A 26,507-nucleotide genomic window follows, 5' to 3' on the forward strand; every position below is an offset into this window, starting at 1 on the left:
CAAAAGGAGATCTGGTGCATTTTATTGGCCCAGATGTTATCACCGAGTAAAAGTACACCTGAAATGCTATTCAGGCATTCAGTTGGAATAGGTTACTCTGTGTGCACCAGTCCTCTGGTGCCTCAGATTTAATGCTCTTGTTAACCGGTTTCTTGGTGTCACTCCTCACTTTCTCCTCTGAGCTTGAAATCACCTCATTCAAAGATTAACCCTTCCAATCCCTTTGTCCCAACATTGACAACTGAGCCATTAACTAATTTTGCTTCACACTCTGGGATACTTACACAAAATTATTTTGCCCTTCCATTTCCCTCTCTCTTCCTTTGAGACCCTTACTCAAAACTATCTTTGACCGACCAACCAACTAATTGTCCATGCTAATCACTCCTTCCTGGCTTAAGTGTCTATTACTTTCCTTAGACCTTTGCGAAGTGCATTGGGACATTTTTCTTTGTTAGTATACAATGTAACTTGTGCTTGTTGCTGGATTATTAAATGCAGTTCACTATGTTTTGAGTGAGTTGCCCCCTGAGACATTGACCAAACTAATTAGACAGACTTTAAGAAAATTAGACATGTTACTGGCTTGTGTGGCACAGGAAACATTAGCAGAGGCTTGAGATATGATCATTGCCCACTTGGGTATAAATACTTAACAAAAGAAAAATTATAAATTCTTTAGATGTGCTGTATAAGTTGACTTGTATCTCTTGGATTACAGTGGCACCGAATGCCCACAACGCAGGAGACAGATGGCTTTCAGGTGAAGAGACCAGGAGATGTGAATGTAAAGTGTACCCTGCTATTGATGCTGGACCACCAGGTAGGAATTCCTTAATTCAATGGAACCTAAGCTACTTTAGACAGTACTTACTAATATCTTGTATGAGGCTGTTTTGCAGTTGTATTTTCAAGATGTGGGCATTGTTGGAAAGGTGTCATTTATTACTTCTCCTAGTGTGATCAGAGAAGATGGTTGTGGGCATTTTTCTCATATTTTCATAGTCCACATAGTGAGGTTCTTTCCACAACTTTATGGCAGCTGTTTATTGCAACTGAGTAAATTTTTAAAGGGCTGTTAAGAGAAATATGAGTCAGATATCGTTTAGACTGGCCAAGGATGGCAGTTTTCCTTCTCTTAATAAGATTAGTAAATCAGTTAGATTGTCGTAACAGTCCAACAGCTTCATAGTCCCTTCATATTTGTGTCTGCTTTTTATTTCTTGTTTATTAAATTTGAGTTCAAAACCTCTATCTGGTAGAGTTGGAGCTCACATATTCTCAATCACTAATCCCTAATGAACCACTACAGTGCTGTACCCAAATTAAACAACAAACAATGTCAGTTAGATACTTGTAACTACCTGCATTCATTGTGTTGATTGGAAGTATCTTAAGATTTCTTAATTTGTAAATAGCTACAAAACCAGGGAGAGGTGATGGCCTAGCAATATTATCGCTACACTGTTAATCCAGAGACCCAGATAACGTTCAGGGGACCTGGGTTTAAATCCTGTGACAGCAGATGGTAGAATTTGAATTCTGTTCTTTAAAAAATTTGGAATTAAGAATGTAATGATGACCATTGTTGATTGTCCAAAAAAGCCCATCTGGTTCCCTAATGTCCTTTAGGGAAGGAAACTGCTATCCTTACCTGGTCTGGCCTACTTGTGAGTCCAAACCCACAACAATGTGGTTGACTCTTAACCAGATGGGCGATAAGTGCTGCCTAGCCGGTGACATCCTCATCCCCTGAACAAATAAAAAAAGAAAATAGCCATTGCTTAGGAGTCACACCATAATGGGTAAGAGAACTATAAGCTGGGAAACACAGACAGAGCACTAACTTAGTCACTTAACTGGAGGATGAGAAAATATTGTTGGACCAGAAAGCTGCAGGATAATGAAGGAAACCTCATCATGTTGTTTATAAAGAAAATAACATTCCAGCCCCTTCTTTACACTGAACAGAACTGGTTAGATCATGTTACTCTGAGGGTGACCTACCTCAGCTGTTTAGATTAGTGTGGTGCTGGAAAAGCACAGCAGGTCAGGCAGCATCTGAGGAGCAGAAAAATTGAAGTTTCAGGAAAAAGCCTTTCAACCCCAGGGCATCAATGTGGACTTCACCAGTTTCCTCATTTCCCCTCCCCCCACCTTACCTCAATTCCAACCTGCCAGCTCAGCACCATCCTCATGACCGGTCTTACCTGTCAATCTTCCTTCCCACCTATCCACTCCACCCCCCTCTCCGACCTATCACCTTCATCCCCACCTCCATCCACCTAGTGCACTTTTAACTACCTTCTCCCCAGCCTCAACCCCCTCCCTCCCATTTATCTCTCCATCCCAGAGGCTCCTTCCTGATGAAGGGCTTTTGTCCGAAACATCGATTTTCCTGCTTCTCGGATGCTGCCTGACCCGCTGTGCTTTTCCAGCACCACTCTGATCTAAACTCTGGTTTCCAGCATCTGCAGTCCTCCCTTCTGCCTACCTCAGCTGTTGTACAGTAGAACATGTATTTGTTTGCTGGTAAGGGGACTTGCCTTGTTCTGAGTCTGCAGTCAAGGCTTTGTCAAAGGGGTTGGCAGTTTCATTTCATGTGATGCACTGTTATATTATTTTATGGGTATTTCCTGACTAATCTCTGAAACTGAACAAAAAGTGTAGCCTAGGATCGCCTATAAAGACCCCTTCCATTTCAGCCCCCACAGTACAAACTGGACGCCAGGTTGGCACGATTACTGGGTGTCCACACTCAGACACGGGCAAATATCATGCAGGCACTGTGGCTGTACATAAAGAAGAACAAGCTGCAAGATAGCCATGAAAAAGAATACATCAACTGCAATCGCTACTTCAAACAGGTGAGAAGATAGCTTTTACCTGCAGTGTATATGTGCAGAGGTCTCTCCCAGGATCACTGATGTTGTGAGTTCCTCACCTCAGACTTTGGAGGGAGAGCCACTGAGATTTAAGGGAAATTTCTCCAAGAGGAAAAGCAGATTAAAAGTTGCTGTTGCAAGTTTCAGAAATGACAGTTAAGTTCAGAGGCATATTGGAGAGCAGTCAATGCATGGCATAAACCACATAAAACATGAAGGAAGTACAAAAATAAAACCAGTAAAAGGCTCAGGATATTCCAAAGCGTTGATCCAGTCTTTGGTATTTCCCAAGTTTTTGTTAGAATAACACAATGTTTTCATTCCTGTGTCTTACATTAAAGTCCAATTCTTCTCAAGAATCTATGTGCTGCAAGTTTGGACAAAAACAAAACCTCATTAAGGTCTCACAAAGGAAATACTAGCCAGGGCTGAAGAGAAAAGGACAGCAGTTCAGGCAGCATCCAAAGTTCGCTGCTCGTTGGATGCTGACTGAACTGCTGTGCTCTTCCAGCACCACTGATCCAGAATCTGATTTCCACCATCTGCAGTCATTGTTTTTACCTGAAGAGAAAAGGCAATGGAACAGATTGCTAACAGAAGGCCATGTTTGACAAATTTTATTAAATTTTTTGAGGAGGTGACCATGAAGTGTTGATGAGAGTAATGCATTTAATGAGTGTTTGTGGACTTTAGGAAGACTTTAAATAAGGTCCCTCATGGTCAAGATTGGTCAAGAAGGTATGAATCTAAGACAAAGTGACATGTTGGCTGAGGCAGGAAGTAGAGGGTGATGGTAGAGGATGTTACTGTGATTGAACATCTGACTTTCAGTGGGGTTCTGTGGGACTTGGTACTGGGACCCTTGCTATTTGTGGTGAATGTTAATGATTTGGACATAAATGTAGGGGGTCTTATCAAAAAGTTTGTAGATGACAATAAAATTGGTAGAATGTTCAATAGAGAGGAGAGTAGATGTAAACTGCGAACAATATCACTCAGATATGGAGAGCAATGGCAAATGGAATTCAATCTGAAACAGTGTGTGCTAATGAACTTTGGGCAGTGCCAACAAGGCATGAGATTAAAGTGGTAGAAGGCTAAGAGGAGAGTTGAGAAGAATTTTTTTTAACTCAGTGGGTGGTGGGTGTCTGAACTCACTGCCTGCAAGGATGGTTACATGAGAAACTCTCAGCATTTAAGCAGTATTTAGATTTTCACTTGCATTACCAGACGCTCCAGGGCTATGGGTCAAAAGCTGGAAAAAGGGAATTAGTATCATTGTTGACAGACGTGGACATGATAAGCGGATTGGCCTTGCTCTGTGCTGTAAATGTTTATGGCTTTTCCAAAGAGCCAACACAGGCACAGTGGTTAGTATGAAGTCCTGGACTCTTAACAATATGGATTGACCATGCTAAGTTGCCTCACTGTGTCCAGGGATGTGCAGGTTAATTGGATTAGCCATTGGAAATGTGGGGTTAGGGTGGGGGATTAGGCTTGGATGGGATGCTCTTCAGAGGGTCAGAATGGACTCAATAGGCCAAATAGCCTCTTTCCACACTGTAGGGATTCTATGATTCAAAGCCATGGCTGTCAGTCCTTATCTCTTTTGTCAGCCTGAGGATTTTGAAAAAGACTTGATGGATAAATCCTCAATCAGAACACCATGATCTTTCAGGATTAGCATTTCAAGATAAGTGCTGAATAAAGAATTTTAATGCTCCATACGTCTCTGCTGTCAGCTCCCACCCTCGTGTACACACACAATTCCACCAGCTGAGTACTTGTACATTCCTGACAAAGAAGAAAAAGGCATTATTCCCCAATAAAGTATCTCCAAAATGCTCTCATCAATGTGGCTGAATTTCCTTTTATCACTTTACTGCTTTCACAATGTTCTCAGAAGGTGTTACACCAACTGAAACCACAATACATGCAATATAATCCAGGCCTCTCCTCGTGCCATATTTGAATCAGGTTAACATAATCCCTCTGCACAGACTTCATGTGCTACCGCTCTCACAATAAGGCTGAATTTAGGAACTTCGACTCTTAGAAATTAAAGTCTGACTGTTCGGTCTATTCCCAGGTTGGTGCTCTTGTCCAAGTCCAACCACAATAAAAACCCACCACGATGCTACCAGCAGCTGAATTATCCCATATCTCCCTCTCCCCAATACACCTAGACCTCCCAACACAAGTGACACTGTTACTGTATTCAGTACCTACATTGTTAGTCTGAACTGATTATAATAGGAACAGTTGAAGTACTTTTACTCTCCACAGAGCCCATGTGGAGAGATCTACTACAAGTAGTAAATGTCAGGATATATTTTTGTTCGATTTTCTCCCACCACCAAAAACTGCAAAAGCCCAACCAGCATTTTTGATTTACCAGTGTCACCAATTCCAGTGTGTGCCAGTTAGCAACATTTTTACTGTGATATTTAATTGAGTTGTTGCTGTATGCTGCATTGGGTTATTTTGGACAGTCATATTTTATTTATAATTGGATCAGTCCATCTGAGTCGAACTACTTAAGCACAATTTTAACATGGGAGTCCATATGAACCCTTCATTAAGGAGTCCCAAGTCAGTAGTAAACACAGAACCCTTAATAGCCTAGTTGTCAATAAAGCTGAGATTCACACTGAGAGGCACAACAGTTACTGGTGCCTTTTGCTGTGTCTCCTGTGTTAACAGTGAATCTGTTTTCGTAGATCTTTAACTGCATGCGAATGAAATTCTCTGAAATTCCGATAAAGTTGGCTGGTCTCCTGCAGCACCCAGATCCCATCATTATCAATCACATGATTAGGTAAGTGAAAGGGGGTCGATATTGTGGTTCACACGCTCAGACTTGTGACAATTATTTGACTCAACAACAACGTGAGTAGTTGAATATCTAGACCAATGCTGGACATTGTTTTAAAGGTCACACAGCACTTGACGGACTTCTTCTGTAACTTTATTCACATTGAAAACTACCACCAACCTCCTGACCTTGCACCTGATGTAAAAGTGCTTCTTATCATGACCCCTGCAAAGTAAACAATGAGGGGTCACGTGGGGTTTTTAATCTAGCAAGGAAGCAATGAAAAAGTCAATAAAGCCCTTGCCTAATGGTCAAAGAAGACTGGAAGAATATAATTCAATGGGCAAAGTTGCTGATAATTGTGCTAAAGCATCATTGACTGGAATTACTCGTGAGATTTTCAGGTTGCTGAAACTGAAGGGCAGTTCTCTCCCAGTACATTGTACACCAAATTTGATACAGGTCATTCTCCCTGAATACCATAACACCAGCTCCAATGAATTGCATTGGTACTATACACCATCACATCAGACAATGGATTTAGCTACATAGTCATATTATTATGTTCTAAAATGGGATAACTGGCAGTGATTTCTATTAAGAGGCTCCTATGCTATCACAAACTGGAAAAGTATTCACTTATAACTGTGCATACGGTCCACAGTAGAGGCTATATGTGATTTTGGGTGCAGTAGCAGACTGTTAGCAATTGGGTAAAGCAGGAGAATATCCATAAAACATTCAATACAGTAACGTGGAGGCTGGATAATATCCAATTCTATCTTACAGCTGTTATAATAAGCAAAGGTTTATATAATCTGTGTGACATTTTGCAATTATTTAGACGTTGTGTTAGTGACGAAGTATAATGATACAGAGCATTATGGCACTAAATCTCTTATTGTTTGACACAGTGTGGATCCTAATGATCAGAAGAAAACAGCATGTTATGACATTGATGTAGAAGTTGATGACCCTTTGAAGAGTCAAATGAACAACTTCCTCCTTTCAACAACCAATCAGCAGGAAATTGCAGTGCTGGATATTAAGGTAAAGAAATATAAGGAAAATGAATATGAATTCCTTTTCCATTTCTATTTTCTGCAGCTATATAATAAGGCCATAAGAAGTACAAACTGAATTAGGCCATTGGGCCCCTCAGGCTTGCTCTGCCATTCAATAGGATTGTAGTTGAAACTTAATTCCTCATATGCACTTTCCTGAATTTTCTCTGTAATCCTTGGTTTGCTTACGGATCAAGAATCTATCTATCTCGGCCTAGTTATACAGAAGGACTCTGCCTCCATAGCTCGCTGAGGCAAGAAGTTCCAAAGACACTCAGCCCTTAGAGAAAAGAAATTTGTCCTCTGGTCCTGGCCCCTCCTACGAGGGGAAATATCTTCTCAGCATTTACTCTGTCAAGCCCCTTGAAATGCCACTATGTCTCAATGACAGCACCTCTCATTCTTCGAAACTTCAGTGAGTAGAGTCCTGACCTGTTTAGCCTTTGCTCCGAAGAGAGAGCCTCATCCCTATGATCATCCTAGGAAACCTCTTCTGATATGGGACTAATTTAGTTTGGGAAATTTGGTTGGCATCGATGAGTTGGACCGAAGGGTCTGTTTGCATAATGTATGAATCTCTGATTCTAATTGCCTCCAACGAAGCGATATCATTCCTTAAATAAGGTGACCAAAACTTCTTGCGGTATCGCAGATCTGGTCTCACTAGCACCTTATACAGTTGCAGTAAGAATTCCCTGCTCTTACACTCCAACCTACTTGAAATAACGCCCACCGGATAATTTAGACACTAAGTCTTAAAGGTGACCAAGATCCAGGTCTTAAATTGCAACACACCAGTTTAGCTTATATTTAACATGGAATGCCACCTTCGTGAAGGAATCAGTGTACAAAAGACTAGCTTCCTGAAGGACAATTAATATCCTTCAGGTCTGATTAACAAAAATTTTCTATTTGGCAGTAATTGAAGAGGTTACATGGAAATCAGGGGTGAGCAATAATGCCATGTCCTAACAATAAACAGCAAAAGAATTCTACTGAGAGTTTGAACACTGCTTAAAGCCATGGTCAGCTTACAATGTTCACTTCCTTAGCCCTTTAAAACATTTTGGGACATCATCTATGACATTACAGCACAGTACAAGCCCTTCAGCCCTCGATGTTGCACCGACCTGTGAAACCAATCTGAAGCCCATCTAACCTACACTATTCCATTTTCATCCAAATATCTATCCAATGCCATTAATGTTGGCAAGTCTACTACTGTTGAAACTACCTCAGGCATCTGTCCTGTATCTATCACTGCTCAATTTAAAGCTATGTTCCCATGTGCTAGCTATTACCATCCAACGAAAAAGGCTCTCCCTGTCCATCCTATCTAACCCTTGATTATCTTATATGTCTCAATTAAGTCACCTCTCAACCTTCTTCTCTCCAATGAAAACAGCCTCAAGTCCCTTGGCCTTTCCTCGTAAGACCTTCCCTCCATACCAAACCACATTCAAGTAAATCTCCTCTGAACCCTTTCCAAAGCTTCCATGTCCTTTCTATAATGCGGTGTACGTAAAATGGGCATCTTGTTGGGTTTCCCCTTCATTTGGAAGAGGAATGGGAGAAAGTATTGTAGTCATACAGCACAGAAACAGATCCTTCGGTCCAACTCGTTCATGCCAACCAATTTCTCAACTAAACTAATCCCATTTACCTACATTTGGTCTATATCCCTCTAAACCTTTCCTATTCATGTACCTGTCCAAATGTTTTTATAACTATACCTGCATCAACCACTTCCTACGACAGTTCATTTCACAAATGAACCACCCTCTGTGCGAAAAAGTTACCCCTCAGGTTCCTTTTAGATCTTTTTCCTATCACATTAAAAACATGCCCCTAGTTTTGATCTCCCCACCCAAGGGAAAAGATCTTTGGTATTCCCCTCATTTACGCCCCTCGTGATTTTATAAACCTCTATCAGGTCACCCCTCAATCTGCTACACTTGAGTGAAAAAAGTCCCAGCCGATGCAGCCTCTCCCTATAACTCAAACCCTCCAGCCGCGACAAAATCCTGGGAAATCTTTTCTGAACACTCTCCAATTTAATAATATCCTTCCTATGACAGAGTGACCAAAACTATACACGGTTCTCCAGAAGAGGCCTCGCCAATGTACTGTACAACCTCAGCATGATACCCCATACAGTCCCATGTGCTGTATGTAGACCCACAATGCTGTTAGGGAGGGTATTCCTGGATTTTGTCTCGATGATACTGAAGGAACAGCGATATATTAACAATTCAGGGTCATGAGTGGCTTGGAGGGGAACTTGCACATGGTGATGTACCCATTTTTTGCTGCCTCTATCCTTCTATATGGAAATAGTCATGGGTATGGAAAGTGTTATCTAAGGGTATTTGGTGAATTTTTTGGAAGAGTTGTTGATTGAAAGAGTTTTTAATAAAGCCTTATAACATTTAGCAACATCAGCCTCCGGTAATTAGTGATCAGTGCACTGTTATTGTACGTTCATTGTTTACTGTGTATCAAGTCGGCACATTGGCTCAGTAGTTAGCACTGCTGCTCACAGTGCCAGGGACCAGGGTTCGATTCCAGCCTTGGGCAACTCTTCTTGTTTGCACATTCTCTCTGTGTCTCCGTGGGTTTCCTTCAGCTGCTCTGGTTTCCTCGTGATGTGAAGTTTGGGTGGATCGGCCATGCTAAATTGCCCATAGTGTCCAGGGATGTGTAGATTCAGTGGGTTAGCCCTGGGAAAGGTAGGGCTACAGGGATAGGGTAGGGGATGGGTCTGAGTGGAATGCTCTTCAGAGGGGAGGCGTAGACTCGAAGGGCTGAAAGGCCTGTTTCCACACTATAGGGATTCTAAGTCTTCTGGAGTAACTCAACAAGCTGCACTGTTTAGGGACATGGTTATTTAGTTCGCCTACTTAAGTATATAAAAGAGTCATAGAATCATGGAAGCAGACCCCTCACTTTAATATTTTAAACTGTGCAGCATTGCACTTGAAAATTGCCATTGTCATTGATTGGCCAGCAGCTCTTGAGACTTAATTAATTAGATTAGATTCCCTACAGTGTGGAAACAGGCCCTTTGGCCCAACCAGTCCACGACGACCCTCTGAAGATTAACCCACCCAGACCCATTTCTCGCACCATGGGCACTTTAGCATGGCCAATTTACCTGACCTGCACATCTTTAGACTATGGGAGGAAACCAGAGCACCTGGGGGAACCCAGGCAGACACTGGGAGAATGTACAAACTCCACACAGACAGTCACTCGAGGCTGGAATCGAACCTGGGACCCTGGTGCTGTGAGGCAGCAGTGCTAGCCACTGAGCCACTGTGCCGCACCTATTGTCAGCACCAAAATTTGGGGCAGGTCTTGTAGCATGCCCATGTATTTCCTCGTTACATCAGCACATCTACACCAATGGTAAAATCCTAGCTTGAATAAAAATAACTGAAAATGACTTCAAGCAAAAACTGTACATCCAGTAGTTACATCGGCATACGGTTAAACTTATATTGAAAATCTTTTACAGCCTGTCTGTTTCTGTCCTTGTGGTTCAAAGAAACAGCTTAACTTTTTAAAATCTCCTTGAAGGTCCACAAATAGATAGAAATAGTGGAAATGCTGATTAATTTGTTCTTTGGGGGGTGGGCAGGAGTGGGTAGTTCCCAAGATAGTGACCATTCTGTTGCAGAATTTTGCTAACTGTTGCCAAAACACATGGATTATTTGCACATGAAGTTCAGCAAATGGTTTTGGTCGATTTTTGGGTGAATTGCACTGAAACACACCACTTTTGTAAAGCGAAATACTTCAGATGCTGCAAATGTGAAATCAAAGATACTGTAAGAGAAAGTCAGCAGATCTGGCAGCATCTGTGGAGAGGGAAAGAGAGTTATGTTTCAAGTCCAATATGGGTCTTCCAAATTTCTTTTTATTTAGTCATGGGATGTGAATGTCACTGTCTGTCTGTTCCTGATGAAGGGCTTTTGCCCGAAACATCGATTTCGCTGCTCCTTGGATGCTGCCTGAACTGCTGTGCTCTTCCAGCACCATTAACGCAGAAACTGTCTGTCTGTCTATCCCTAATTGTCCTTGAGGAGGAGATGATGAACCATCTTCTGAAACTGCTGTAGTCTCTGGGTGTGGGGACACCGACCGTGTGGCGTTGAAGAGAGTTCCAGGTTTTTGTCCCAACACATTGAAGTAAGAGCAGGATAGTTCCTAGTGTGTGATCTGGAGAGGAAGTTGTAGATGGTGGTATTCGTCCAGAGGCTCAGTGAAGATGTTACCTAGTATGGTAACGAAATGTCTGAAAATGAACCTTCCAGCTCAGCGAGCAAACTTACCTCCATGGTGGTATTCCCATGTGTCTGCGGACGCTGTTCTTCTAGCTGGTAGAGGTTGCAGGTAGTATGATGCTGTCCAGAGAGCCTTGGCAAGTTAATCTCACATGGTGTGTTGATGGTGAAGGGAGTGAATGTTGGAGATAGTGGATAAGGTGCCAATCAAGCAGGCTGCTTTGTTGAGCATCCTGACTGTTACAAGAATTACAGACATCTAGGCAAGTGCAGAGTATTCCATCGCATGCCTTACATGAGGTTTATAGACAGTGACAAGTTTTGGAGTTAGCAGAACTGGCCTTACAAAAATCATTGAAAGGATAAATTGACAAATCTATGAAGGGAATCAAAAATGCTAAAGGATGTTTTCCTTGATGGTCATAAACAAATTCCAGTTCTAATGAAACAGATCCGTAAATAGATGTTTAGGGTAGGATCGCTCATGCAGTAGAAATAGCTCAAAAGTATTAAATATCAATGGGGTAGCTAGAATCAATAAGATCCGATGTATCTCAGATTCTCCAAGGAATATATAGTTTTTGGAATTGATGTATCTAAGACCAGTAAAACAAAAATGTTTGAGTCGATTTAACAGAACATTTTAGATGTCTGAGCAATGTGAATAACGTTGAGAAATGTGGCAGAATTGCCCCGTGAGAAGTCTGGAAATGACTGTCTCCATATTAGGTGCATCTTGCTGCAAATTTTGTGCATCTGCTGGACATCAAAGCAATGGAACCATTAAGTCAGGGGCAGGAGGGGGAGCTATTGCTTGTTAACCATCCTATTAATGGCACAACTCACCTTATTAATGTACAGCTTTCTATCTTGCAAACTATCCGAGTAAACCAGAAGCCAGGGAATCTGGATCATGGAGGTCAGAGAGGTTCCAGGCAACTCCAGCTCACTTCTGGCTGCAAGCAGCCTCCATGTTGCTCAGCAACAAACAGCATCTCATGGCATGATCCATAGCATCCTTCATCCTCACACATTGGCATCTAATCATCCCTCCTGATCCTCATATTACCACTCCAATCCACCGGTAAGATGCTAAGGAAGCACAGAGTTCCATTGCAAAATAGACCAGCTTTGAAAGGTTGCTTCAATGTCACTTTGTGCAGAAGGACAGGGACCCAGCTCCTGCATTGCGCCAGGCTGAGTCTCAGTATTGTTGACCTGCTCATTTAGTGCTGACTAGCATGGTCATAGCTTCCATGATGTGCCATGCTAGTCAGCACATTGGTTCTTAAGCCAGAGATTAAACTTATCAGTGCTGCCCTATTCAGGTGCTCTTCTGCACAGACAGACACAAGATTAGAGTGGTGCTGGAAAAGCACAGCAGGTCAGGCAGCATCCAAGGAGCAGACAAATCGACGTTTTGGGCAAAAGCCCTTCATCAGGAATGAGGCAGGGAGCCTCTGGGGTAAATGGAAGGAAGATTGGCAGGTAGGACAGGTCGTGACGATAGTACTGAGCTGGCAGGTTGGAACTGGGGTAAGGTGGGCATAGGGGAAATGAGGAAACTGATGGCACGGTGGTTAGCACTGCTGCCTCTCAGCGCCAGAGACCCGGGTTCAATTCCTGCCTCAGGCGAGTGTCTGTGTGGAGTTTGCACGTTCTCCCAGTGTCTGCGTGGGTTTCCTCTGGGTGCTCCGGTTTCTTCCCACGATCCAAAGATGTGCAAGTTAGGTGAATTGGCCATGCTGAATTGCCTGTAGTGTTAGGTGAAGGGGTAAATGTAGGCAAATGGGTCTGGGTGGGTTGCGTTTCGGCAGGTCAGTGTGGACTTGTTGGGCTGAAGGACCTGTTTCCACACTGTAAGTAATCTAATCTAAAACATTGAAATTCCAAGACGGAAGATGAGGCATTCTTCCTCCAAGTGTTGAGTGGTGAGGGAACGGCGGTGGAGGCGGCCCAGGACCTGCATGTCCTCGGCAGAGTGGGAGGGGGAGTTGAAATGTTGGGCCATGGGGCAATAGGGTTGATTGGTGCAGGTATCCTGGAGATGTTTCCTAAAGCACTCTGCGAGAAGGTGTCCAGTCTCTCCAATGTAGAGGAGACCGCATCGGGAGCAAGAATACAATAAATGACATTGGTGGGTGTGCAGGTGAAACTTTGGTTGTGGAAGGCACCTTTGGGGCCTTGGATGGAGGTGAGGGAGGAGGTGTGGGTGCAGGTTTTGCACTTCTTGCGGTGACAGGAGAAGGTGTGGGGTGGGGGATGCGGTGGCGGTGGTTGTTGATGAGTGTCGTGGACCTGGCCAGGTATTCAGGCAGGGAAGGTCTTTGCGGAAATGGGTGGTGAGGGAAATATATCCCTGGTTTGTAGGTGGCGGAAACGTCGGCAGTTTATGCTGAGGTTGGGTGGAAGGTGATGACCCAGGGGGGTTCTGTCCTTGTTGTGGTTGGAGGTGTGGGGTTTGAAGGAGGAGGTGCGGGACGTGGATGAGATGTGTTGGAGAGCAACTTCAACCACATGGGAAGGGAAATTGTGGTGTTTAAAGAAGGAGGCCATCTGGTGTGTTCTGTGGTGGAATTGGTCCTCCTGGGAGCAGATACGGCGGAGGCGTTGGGAATACGGGATGGCATTTTTGCAGGAGGTAGGGTGGGAAGAGATGTAATCCAGGCAACTGTGGGAGTTGGTGAGTTTGTAAAAAATGTCAGTGTTACGTCGTTAGTCATTGATGGAGACGGAGAGGTCCAGGAAAGGGAGAAGGTGTCAGAGATGGTCCAGGTGAATTTAAGGTTGGAGTGGAATGTGTTGGTGAAGCTGATGAACTGCTCAACCTCCTTGCGGGAGCACAAGGTGACGCCGATGCAGTCACCGACGTAGCGGAGGAAGAGGTGGGGAGTAGTGCCAGTGTAGCTACAGAAGATGGACTGTTCTACATAACCGACAAAGAGACAGGCACCGCTGGGGCCCATACAGGTGCCCATGGCGCTACCCCTTTCATCTGTCTGAAGTGGGAGGATTCAAATGGGAAATTGTTAAGGGTGAGGACCAGTTCAGCCAAACGAATAAAAGTGTCAGTGGAAAGGTACTGGTGGGAATGTCGTTACTGTATCTGTAGCTCCTGATTTGGTCCCCTTTACATTGGGGAGACTGGCTGCCTTCTCGCAGAGCACTTTAGGAAACATCTCCGGGACACCCGCACCAATCAACCCCCCCCGCCTTCCCGTGGCCAAACATTTCAACTCCCCCTCCCATTGTGTCAAGGACATGCAGGTCCTGGGCCTCCTCCATTGCCCCTCCCTCACCACCCGATGCCTGGAGGAAGAATGCCTCATCTTCCACCTCGGAACACTTCATCCCCAGGGCATCAATGTGGACTTCATCAGTTTCCTCATATCCCCTCCCCTCCCCACTTTAACCCAGTTCCAACCTGCCAGCTCAGCACCATTCCCATGACCGGTCCTGCCTGCCAATCTCTCTTCCCATTTATCCACCCCACCCTCCTCTCCGACCTATCACCTTCATCCCCACCTCCATCCGCCTAGTGCACTTTTAGCTACCTTCTCCCCAGCCCCACCCCCCTCCCATTTATCTCTCCACCCCAGAGGCTCCCAGTCTCATTCCTGATGAAGGGCTTTTGTCCGAAACATCGATTTTCCTGCTCCTCAGGTGCTGCCTGATCTGCTGTGCTTTTCCAGCACCACTCTAATCTATACTCTGATCTCCAGCATCTGCAGTCTTCACGTCTGCCACACAGATAGACTGCTTGTCAGTATGCATGTTTCCAAGATAGGAAAGGCATCTTGCTGCATGGCACACTGTGTCAGCTACCTGCATGCAAATGGAATGCAAGCTTTTTCAACTAAATGACCACGTCAGAAAGTGGTGGGGAGTAATACTCCGTACAGTCATGGAGGTCTATATCTGTCAGGGAGTCCCCGTACCATCAGTCATAGGCACAGGGATTTGGTATAGTCAGACATCTTGGACTGCTCATGCAGGTACGTCTGGCTACAACGTGTGGGCATGGTCAGTCCTTTCGGGTCATCACAAGCTGTTAGCCAACATCATACGAACAGTTAGGGGTTTGTTCAATCGTGTCTAGAGAGCTGCTCCCTGGAGTCGGTCAGAGGTCTGGGCCTAATACAGTCCTGGGTCCATGCACTGATCTCTGAGGTGAGTGCAAGGGATGACTGTAGAGTCAGAGGGAAATGCAGCTATGTGCCATAAGCAGCAATAACTGCTGTGCAATTACGTTGCTGGTGAGGGACAATGTCAGATTGCCACTTCTTGTTTGGGTGCACAGCAGCCTCTTAAAGATGGCGGGGGTGCCAGTTATGCTGTTTGTCAGCAGATATACAGAGAGTGGCAAGCTGCTCTTGGAATGGAGTGTGGTAAGATGGGGTTTGAAGTAGGTGAATAGAAATCATAGTTGAAGGATAGTTAATGAAGCAAATTTAGTAGGATTGCAGAACAGTTACTGCAGTTTTTAAAAGCAAGTAACCCAGTACTAATTATTAGCCCAAATTACAGATCTGCTGATTGAAGCATAGTTGAAGTATAGTTTGCAGGTGAATCGGAGCTGAGATTCAGCCAGCAACCAGTAGCTGATTGGTCTGTGGACCAGTAACCAGATATCAATGATAGAGGTCTTCTGCTTGCCAGCAACTATTTGATGGTAGCTCACGTTGCTAAACAGTTGTGAACAAGAGAATGAGAAGCCTTCTGATCAAACCAGCTCAGGAGCATTCTCTGTTCTATGCAGTGAAAGCCACTTTATCTTTCTTTCTGCTATTGCTATAAGCTGTGAAGTTTAATAGGTCAGAGACATTTTATAAGTTTGAACCAACCATCCTGTGGTTCTTGCAAACCTGTGAAACGATCCAGAGAAGGAATACTGAGAATAGGTCTCTGATCAACACCGGAACCATCTCAGCAAATCCTATGAACAGAAATCACTGAACTGTTTTCCCAATTTTCCTTCCATCCATAACACCCATTTTTTCCCCTATCCGAATATGTATAGTGAAGGGTACGTTTATAAGAGGTTTAGAGTTTTAGTAGAGATATATACACCAGTACTTCAGAAATGTTTACCTTTAGCTATGCTCCATTTACTTGTAATAAATAGTAATTTTTGTCGATACAGAATCCTGGTTTCTGTCACCTGTATTCTGTAAAATACGGTTTTGCATGACCTTCAATGCTCAGACCTTTTGAGTAGAGTTAGGATCATTCCTGATGAATGGCTTCTGCTCGAGACATTAATTCTCCTGCTCCTCGGATGCTGCCTAGCCTGCTGTGCTTTTCCAGCACCACACTCTCAACTCTGATCTCCAGCATCTGCAGTCCTCACTTTCTCTCCTACAGGAGTTAGGATGTTGGGTTTGTAAAGGACGTTGGTGAGACCTCTTCTGGATTACTGTGTCCAGTTCTGGTCATCCTGTTATAGGGAGGATACTATTAAATTGGAGTGGGTTCAGAAAAGATTTAACAGGGTATTCCTGGGAATGGTGGGTTTGAGTTGTAAGGAGAAGCTAGACAGGCTGAGACTTCAGGGGTGACCGGATGGAGGTTTATAAAATCATGAGGGATACAGATAAATTGGATGGCAGGTTACTTTTTCTCAGGGGGATTTCATACGAGGAGGAATATTTTTAAGGTGAGAAGAGAAAGATTTTAAAAAGATATTTTTACACAGAGGGTAGTTCATGTGTGGAATGAACTTCCAGAGGAAGTGGTAGATGCATGTACAGTTGTAACATTTAAAAGATATTTAGATAACTACATGAATAGGGAATATTTGGAGGGATTTGGGCCAAGTGCAGACAAGTAGGACTTGTTTCGTTTGGGATTATGGTCAGCATGATCTGATGGGACCGAAGAGTGTATTTCCATGCTCTATAATTCTGTGTACGTTATAAAGTCATTTTTTTTGAGGCGATTCTGAGAATAGCAACATTCAATTTCCAGCATGCTGCCTCGGTGAGTCAGAACAATATTTTCGCAAGAGTTCAATAAGGAGGCATTGGCATAGATTTAAAAGCAAAGGGTCACGCCTAACAATTTACTGGAATTCTTTAAGAAGGTAAACACTCTAAATGTGTGGAAATTGACTTAGATTTTCAAATTCCATTTGATAATGGTTCTATTGGTTAATTTTTAAAAATCAACTGTAAAATAGTAAACATTTTTGAAAATTGACTTGGAAATGGAGAGTAGAGGCTGATGAGTAGGGATTAAAAAATGAACATTTCTCAAACTGGGTTATTTTGTTTACAGAATTTATAAATTGAGAGACTTGGAAATAATATACAATGACACAAAAAATGTGTGACATGGGGGAGTGAGTTCAGCATAATAATTAGGTGGATTAAGAGGTTGAATTTAACATGAATTTATAAATGCGAGGTTATACCTGAACAAGGATTCAATGGTAATAAATTGTGTCACTTATCAAAGGTGAAAATCAAAAAGTCTTAGCTGTGAGGTTGTGCACTAGAAAACATTCATCAATATTCCTTTTGTTAGCAAGGTTAGCTTTGTTTTGAGATGTATGCATTGAAATATGATGATGAGTCGAATTTGGTTATTACAGTCTCCTAGGAGAAAGTGAGGACTGCAGATGCTGGAGATTAAAGTTGAAGATTGTGGTGCTGGAAAAGCACAGCCAGTCAGGCAGCATCCGAGGAGCAGGAGAGTCAACGTTTTGAGCATAATCCCTTCATCAGGGATATAGTCTTCTGCTAATCGGAAAAAAATACATTTGAAATATTATGCTTATTTTGAATGCTCTGCCTCTAGTTGTATATTGATGTGCTGTTAATGGTTTATGGTAATATAATAAAGGTTATGAAGGAAGGATATTGAAATTAAACAGGTTTTCATGGAAATAGTTAAGGGGAAATTAACCTAGTTCAGTTAAAAATCAGAACAGTGTAATTGAAATTTATGACGAGAACTGGTATTATGATTCAATGGAATTAAGAATTGGATTGCAGCAGATACTTACATAAACTCTCGAGTTAACTTCTGGAGCAAAGACTGGCCTCGGTCTGATCTTTGCCTCATCTTGCTTTATGAATGCTGTATTAGCTTTTCTGCCCCTTTTAAACTAGAAGTCACAACCCTTCTTTGTTCTCTTATTGTTATAATGAGTGACAGCATTTTGTTTTTATAAAGGTGTTAAAGGTTCTTTGATTAAAATATTAAATTTCTCAACAGAGTATAGGTCACCTCCTATTTTGATTGAGTACTGGAGAAGGAGAGAGTATATATAGTCAGTGCCCCTAGGACTTAACAATACTGATGCCAGATATCTCTAATAGTCTTTGTATTCTGAGTGGCATTCGTCAGTTAGTTCTGAATGTTGTTCTAGTGGATTTGCTAAGAATTGGTCCGTAAGTGCCCAGGAGGCAAAGGGTTGAGGGACTGTACTGAAATCTGACCACTGCCGACCTCACATTCTTGTACTCCTATTGATTTATCATCAGCCATTTCATGACTTTGATCTCTTTTCACGCTGCTTAATAAATTAGCACTTCAGTGTTTATATGGAAATTAATATGAACATTGGTATGCAAGGGTAGCGATGTGAAGGTCCAAGAGTTGAGCTCAGTTTATTTTTCTAGTTCGCTTGAGGAGATTTGGTTTGCTTTCATGTCGAGGGATTACAGAAGCCATGAGCTCACAGAATCATACTGGCTGTGATTACCTCAGACTGTGGTGACCCTGCTGTGTGATGCAGAGTAATCTCTAGAATAGAAACAGCAAATGATGGGATGACAGATAAGATCCTTCAGTACTGACAAATAAAAAGATGACCTGCCAATTCCAGTGTAAAAAGCAAATCCTCACACAAATCCACCCTCTGGATTCTTTTGTTTTTGTATAATAAATTATTCTGCTCTTCACATTAATGGCCACAGTACAATTTTTGTTTTGATTTTTGCAAAAGAGAAGCTTTGTTTTTTGAGATTTCAGTGCCTCCTCACGGCTGGGACTGACATACGGCAAACCATAATGCTGCCTGCTGAAGCAGCAAATCTGGGTTTGGTGATTTGTCCAGAAGGCACTGAGTTAGCCTGCTGCTCCTGCTGGGCAATTTCCCCAATTAAACCAGAGGCAAGAACAGACCAGTATGGACAACTCGCCCACTGGCAGCAGCAAAGTGATTAGGCTCCCTCTATTTACTGGTGATTGCACAACTTTATGCAACTTGCACACTCTCCCCTGTCTCCTGAAACCCGACCGGTGAAAACTGGTGGCTATTAAGCAACTAGCAGAGGGCTAGTAGCGAGGCTTTATGGAGAGGAGCAGAGGAGCACTTCATTTTCACACAACTAGGTCAGTCTGTCCTCAGTTTGGAGGGATTTAACAATGGAGTGGCATTCAGTTATGTTGAATTCACTTGAAGGGGTTTGTGATCAGACTGAAAATAATGGTGCAAAGACACCACAAGGAACCTGCTGAGCAACCACTGGGGGCAATAGGAAGTCAAACATGGATGAAGAAATATGTTTGCCAGCAACCCCCACCCGGCCATACCCTGAATGTATTCCAGTATCCGCAATGCCTCAGGTAGCTCAGATTTCTCCCTTGTCTGTCTCTGCGCCTTCAGCAAAGTATGGCCCTCACTGCAGGCCCTTCATTTACATGGTATCTAGCAGTCAGTGACCTGACCAATCACTGCCTTGTTGTCAATGTCCACTCAACACAACCTGTGACCCGGAGTTGAATCGTTAATGTTAAAGAGAGCGAAACTTAGTGAATTATGTTTTAATATTTTATCTTTAAAAATGGTGTGTTTTGCGCTGGTAACACCGAGTAACCAGCTAATCTATGGAATGCCGCTTCCTGCCCTATTAGGGCCATCAAGAATGCATTTGCCAAACAATGTTAGCCATGTTGAAATATGAATTGTGGCTTGTGTATTGTCTGCTAAACGAAGCAGGATGGCTTTTTCCATGTTTTTGCCATTAACACACTCAGACTACACTGCAAGAGATGAGCAAAAGTAACAATTGCTGACTTACACACATTTTACACTTTGCTGTTTTGCTACATTTTGATCATCTGATGACACAGGGAAGATTCTGAAAGTGTTTTGATAGAATAATAAGTAATTATGTTATTTTCTAGATTCATGACACAATTGAATCTATCAATCAGTTGAAGATCCAACGTGACTTCATGCTGAGCTTCAGCAACCACCCACAAGAGTTCATCCAGGATTGGATAAAGTCACAATGTCGAGATTACAAGGTAAGAACACAAGAAGAAGCCACTGCATTTAGTACATTCAGTTGTGACTTATTGCAATCTTCAAAATACAAAAGACGAGGCCAGAATATCAAAGGAATTACCAGGATTTCCTGTTTGATTCCTGGGCACATGACTGACTACACCTAGATATTGAGGTGAGAAAAGGACAGGATGTTGCGAGTTATCGATAATACTGGTCTAAAATATGGGAACCAAAATAATCTAAACTAAGATCATTGAAGATCATAAAGTTTGCAACCAATTTTCCAAACTTTGCTGTCCCTGAAATGCAACAACCTGGTGAATGATATTAAGGTTAGTCCTCCTGACGCAAGTTTTTTTTTTGGTATCAGCAGTTCAGCCCCTCAATACATCAAACTCTCTGACAGGTTTTGAGAAGATTTGTAGCTCAGGTTGAGGTTCTGGATGTAGGTTTGCTCGCTGAGCTGGAAGGTTCATTTTCAGATGTTTTGTCACCATATTAGGTAATACCATCAGTGAGCCTCTGGATGAAACCTTCATCTGGAGGCTCACTGAAGATATTACCTAGTATGGTGACAATATGTCTGAAAAAGAACCCCCTCTATAACAAGCTCATTCGCTTCTGTCCAAATGCCTTGTAGATTATTTGAAATAATTACTTGTGTTCAATTTACAGTGATTTTAATGTATACCATCTAGTTCAGAGGGCCTGGCTTTTCTATTTACCCTGTATAATTAAATATCTTTTCATCTAGGATTTATCCATCGTGTTATATTTCAAAGGTATTGCTGGAGCTTTGATTCACTTCAGTACCAGAAAACAGCCCATGTCTTAACATGAACAGGGGAAAAAGACATAAACACATCAGCAATGGGGAAAAAAGAACCATGACTATTTCCTTACTTAAGTAACTCCTGAAGTTTAGGCTGTTAAAATATCTGCATCATTTTGAATGAAGATTTTTGGCTCCATATTTGACCTCATATTGTGAATAAATATGCAGAATTGAGGAAGTTGGTGACCATAAAGAATTAGAACCAGGAATCAGCTGCTTTGTCCCTGAGTCTGTTCCACCAATTCAGTACGATCATAGTTGATTTGATGACTCCATATTGCTGCCTGTCCCATCACCTTTCACCCCCATATCTCGCAAGAAGTTAATTATCTCTGCCCAAATACGCTTAGCTATTCAGGCAGTATTAGCACTGCTTCTTTACTAGTTGAAACTCTCATATCAATACAAACAAAGTCAATTCATTGGAGTCCAGAGAAAACAAGTTAAATATTATCTCCCACCTGCATAGTTGAACAGTTGCCAGTGACCAGCAGGTCAGGGAACATGAGCTGATCTTGAATTACTGTTGTATACAAGTGACATCTTGTTCTGGCTTTTTGCACACTGCCTTCAGCAACTAACTGTGTGTAAAGTGTTCAAAGAGAAAGGAAGTACTATAAAGGATTACCCTAATTATCTTTTTGCAGATACCATTTCAAAAGACATTGGCTATGCAATTATGTAGTGGGAAACTGGCAAAAGAATGTTGCACGTTTTGGCCTGACATTCTATTGCCATTGTTTCAGTAAAGGTTTTAATCATTTTAAACACCACCACCAAAATCATTAAAGGGTGAAATTACAGTTGGTGTTTAATACATGGTGTAAAATTGTATTAAACACCACATTCTTCAAAATTATAAAATACAACGACCAGACTTTAAAATTATAAAAGTCAAGCAACTCGTAGCTCAATGTAATTTGTGTCTGTAGGATTGTGATAATGTCTGCAAAGCTCTTGGTGATCTACTTGCCCGAGTAATTTCAGAGTGATCCTATGGAAGTAGGGCAGCCCTAGCTGAAGGCAGGTAGAACTCCGTTCTCGCTGCTGGCATTGCTAGTGAAAGGGTGTTTATGAAGAAATCATTTTCTGAAATTATTTATCTTGTGCTAAATGGTTAAAATTCAGTTTAATTTTATTGCAATTGAGTTGCACTGTGGTTGTTTAATTTTGACATTTTATGTGCCAAGCTTCTAAGTTTATTATGCTCTGAATTGGATCCAGATTATGACTGATGTCATTGGAAATCCAGAAGAGGAGAGAAGGGCTGAGTTTTATCATGAGCCATGGACACAGGAAGGGGTTGGACGATTCATTTTCTCAAAGGTACAAGAAATATTGTTCACAATGATATATTTTTGTCTGCATGGTCTGTAAAGACTGTGCAGACAAATCCCCAGATTGCGAATAGATTCCATTTTTGGAGTCCGTTTGTTGATTCGTACGCAAGTTGGAACACAGTGCAGGGCAATATAAAGCAGCTCTTCGTAAGTACAGAAAATGTTCAATGTAGGGTCTTTGACATTACAGCATTGTATGGGACTGTGCTTGTAAGTACAAGTGTTCATAAGTTGGCCATTTGTAAATCCCCTACACAATGGAGTAATGTGGATCACGTTTGAAGTTCACATTCCTGTTGTTTATGTCTCCAGTTGCTGATGTTTCTATTTAGTACTGAGTCAACAAAATAAGACAGCCATAGAGCATAATATTATGGAAATCTGAATGGCCATATTAAATAGAAATGCTGCAAGTGGCCAACAAATCAGACAGCATTACGGAAAATAAAGTAGAATTAAACTTTCAGATGATCTTTCCTCTAAATTGGACTCATGAAATGTTATAACATATAGTCACTGATTACTTGGATTATTAGAACCATATTGGCAAGCTGGGATCACAGGTTTGAGGAGAAAACCTGTCATAATCAGCTATTTCCTTCTACCACACTTACCATGAGATTTCTACTCTCTCAAGTTTCCTGGTTAACCTTGGATATGTTTTCTGTGCGAGCAACATTGTTTATGGGTTGACTTACTCCTAAGTTTCTATTTCTTTCCTTTTCTTCTGAGGAAATAGCTGGGTCTTTGCTCAGAATCTTGAACTGCAGACACATCTAAAGCCCAGAGATGTGAAAATGAAGACTCATGCGATATTGCTAACCTTCTGCAGAACTCTGTTTCACAGAACTCATCCACACTTGCAAGTTTACTCCACATGCTGTACTACAAAATCTTTTTTTTCTCTCCCTTCTACAACACCCTCAATATTATGTAACCGTTTTGCCTTTTTGATTGCTCACTAGTTTTCTGAGGCTGCCTGGAAGTTTGATGAAGAGAACATATGCAAACTTAGACGATTCTCGCCATCACCATCTCAAAAAGAATAGGAGTTAGACTTGGGGAGTTTAGATGTCTTTACAATGAAACATGCAGTCAAACCCTATTGGTAAAATACTTAGATCAGAATTCTTATTGTGGAATTTTGAGAGATATAAATGATAGATTAAAATTGAAGCCTGATTTTGGATCACCTTCACCAGATTGATCTGTATTAGCCATGAGGAGCATTTGGACACTGTCTGGGAGGTTTCATGGTCTTTGCATCTCATGTCTGATTTTTACAGAATTGCAATACATTTGCTATTTTTAGTTCCTCACTCTTCCGGTTTCTGGAGGGAAAAACTCATTTAGCTGCTGTTCCTAATGTTAGGACCCTAAGTTAACAACTTGTCATAGAAGGTAAAGGATAGCAAAATATGTGTGGTGTTCATTCCAAATGGAGATGTAGTTAATTGCGTCTTTAAGATCAGGACATAACTGGAGAAAAATCTCATCAACTCCCAATTCCATTTTTATGAAGTGGTTATTTATGGGCTTGTACCAAAGGTTTACAAAGAAAACTTGCTGTAAATGCCAAGTCATTCGCCAGCGTACCATATTGTGATTTAATTTTAATGCCCTTGGAGTGGCTGAAAGGATGCTTAGTTGACCAAAAATATTTACTTTCTAAAGTGCATCTCTCCCCTTTGCACAATCCTGATCTCAGTCACTTCAGTATGCAAAGGCAACACAGCAAACCCAGACTTGCTGCTCTAAGGCAGATGGTTTGATAGGAGCAGGTGTGTTATACAGTCTAGACAAACATTTGAAAAAGCCTCAAAATCACTAGTGTTAAATATGATGGCCCACTCCAATGTTTTCATGGAAGGGTTATTTTAAAAGCACTGCTGTGATCCCAGTCATTGTCAGAAAGGTGCACTGCTACATCATCTAACAATTGATTTAGCAGGCATTGGAAGGGTGACAACATCAATCCTATTATTAATGCTACATAGTAAAAGGTTGTGCAGTATAATATCAGGGCTACAGTATTCAAAACTTGAAATCTCTGGTTCTTCCATACAGGTTCAGCAACGCAGACAAGAACTGGAACAAGTACTAGGAATCCGTATCACTTAGGTATAATGATGCCTCCCTTCCAAAGTAACTGGAGCTCCACATTCATGTTACTCGCACTGCTTCTTCGATGTCAGAGAAACACACCTGGTTAGACTGTAGATCACAAGCAGAGAAATTACTTTGCTAGGGACATTCTAGCCATATTTTTATATAAAAAAAACTGTAAATTTGATACCTGTCTGTAGCATTCCTTACCCTTCTGCTGCACTAGTGGCTGAGAAATAGCAGCTGTAATAGGAAAAAAATGATCTATTTAAAAGCCATTGCTCAATTTTTCAGGGGTGTTCACCCATTGTTTGGTTATATACAAACTCCAGGAACTCAATTTGATTGAAAGGCCTCTGGCATGGCCCAAATCTGCCATTAGATTTGCACTTTTTTTGTGTGTTGGAATGAAAAAGATTGCACAACTGAGTGACTGTGCTCAGAAGTCCACAAAGTAGCCTGGTGGCTTCATAAAGAGCATGATGATTTCATGAACTTCAGGAGCTTAATTACCCCCTTGGACAGTGAAGGGTTATACTTAAAACTACTTCTGATAGCTGCAGTCTCACAGGAACAAAAGCCATTTTTTATTCTTGTAAGGCATCCTAGCACTTAAATCAGAAACAAGTTTAATGGTACACTTATGCCTACAACTTGGTGGTTGCACTATTGACATATGAATACATTTGCACTCGAAATTCAAAGCAAAGTAATAAACCTGAAGCCACACACAAAAAAAAAATCAACACTTATGGAGCCTATCAAACTTGCTGTGCCACTCAGTACAATCATGGCTGATCTTAAGTTTTAACAATACTTTCTCACACACGTCCCACACGCCTTGATTCCCGAGACCAGAAAGTCCCTCTATTTCAGTCTTAAAATATATTCCATCATGGTGCAGAGAATTCCAAAGATTTACAACCCTTCAAGATATTTTGCACCTCAGACATTAAATGATCAGCCCCTTATCCTGAAAGGTACGCACCCTTGTTCTAAATTCCTAACTGGGAAGGGGGGTGTATGGGTGTGGCCAGAGGGCGGGGGTGTATAATTTGAACACCTACCCTGTCAGACCTATCCTGGAGTATGTTTGCCCAAAATTTGATATTGCGTTAGGAGACTATGCAGCTACCAGATTGCAATAAAAAAATTCTTATATCTTTTCTGGTTAATATTGTGGAGACATTTGACCTGACCAAACAATGTCTCTGCCCAATTCACATTTTGTAAAACTCAAATCCTCTCTTGTCCTACAGTTTTAATCCGTTCAGTCTCAAAAGATAGTTCCAATTCCAGTTTGCCAATCTAACGGTCATAAATAAAGTCATTGTGCACTGCTTGAAGGATTATTTCAATCTGTATCAATCGAATATGTATTCTATTACCCAGATAACTGCCCTGTTTAGATCAGCGATAAATGTGCATCTTACCCAGTTTGTCCTCTTGCAGTGACAGACTCCAAGGTGTGTTACTTATGGGAAAATGCTTCACACGGTTTCTGCTGAGCTGTAGAATCTGCCTTTTCTTTATTAGCATCCTATGAACTCATCTCTTCCAAGGACATTTTGTCAGTGTTAAAACATCATTCACATTGCATGCACGAATCTAAACATGTACCATCACAATAGTTTTCATCCAACCCAAAGAAATCATGGTGTTAAGAATTGCCAAGATAACTGATGCTGAAAAGAAAAACTTGTGTTTTGAATCTCTTCCCCATTTGTGGATGTAATGGGGAATCAAAAAGAATTCTGGTTTGATACATCATTTTAGGAGGTTCGGGATAGACTTGGGCCTTTAACAGAATACACCATCAGGTTTTACAAAAAGATATAAGGTAATGTTTCTGACAAATCATTCAGCAATTTTGAAAACAAGAGGAGAATCCCATTTTATAGCTTTCTAAATAATATATGGACTTCGAAGTTCAGA

At 41.8% G+C, this 26,507-nt stretch overlaps 1 protein-coding gene across 1 annotated transcript in view; it reads left to right on the forward strand.

Annotated features, from left to right (window-relative positions):
• Positions 1-26,507, forward strand: part of LOC132830938 (SWI/SNF-related matrix-associated actin-dependent regulator of chromatin subfamily D member 2-like) — a 47,134-nt gene that overhangs the window by 12,548 nt on the left and 8,079 nt on the right. Inside the window, exons 7-13 of the mRNA XM_060848901.1 lie at positions 722-823; positions 2,706-2,867; positions 5,606-5,703; positions 6,615-6,750; positions 20,186-20,308; positions 22,351-22,452; positions 24,534-24,587. Coding sequence (XP_060704884.1) covers positions 722-823; positions 2,706-2,867; positions 5,606-5,703; positions 6,615-6,750; positions 20,186-20,308; positions 22,351-22,452; positions 24,534-24,587 — 777 coding nt within the window. The remainder of the gene's footprint in view (positions 1-721; positions 824-2,705; positions 2,868-5,605; positions 5,704-6,614; positions 6,751-20,185; positions 20,309-22,350; positions 22,453-24,533; positions 24,588-26,507) is intronic.

Source organism: Hemiscyllium ocellatum, chromosome 32 (genome assembly GCF_020745735.1).
Source record: "Hemiscyllium ocellatum isolate sHemOce1 chromosome 32, sHemOce1.pat.X.cur, whole genome shotgun sequence".
In the NCBI taxonomy this organism is placed as follows: Eukaryota; Metazoa; Chordata; class Chondrichthyes; order Orectolobiformes; family Hemiscylliidae; genus Hemiscyllium; species Hemiscyllium ocellatum.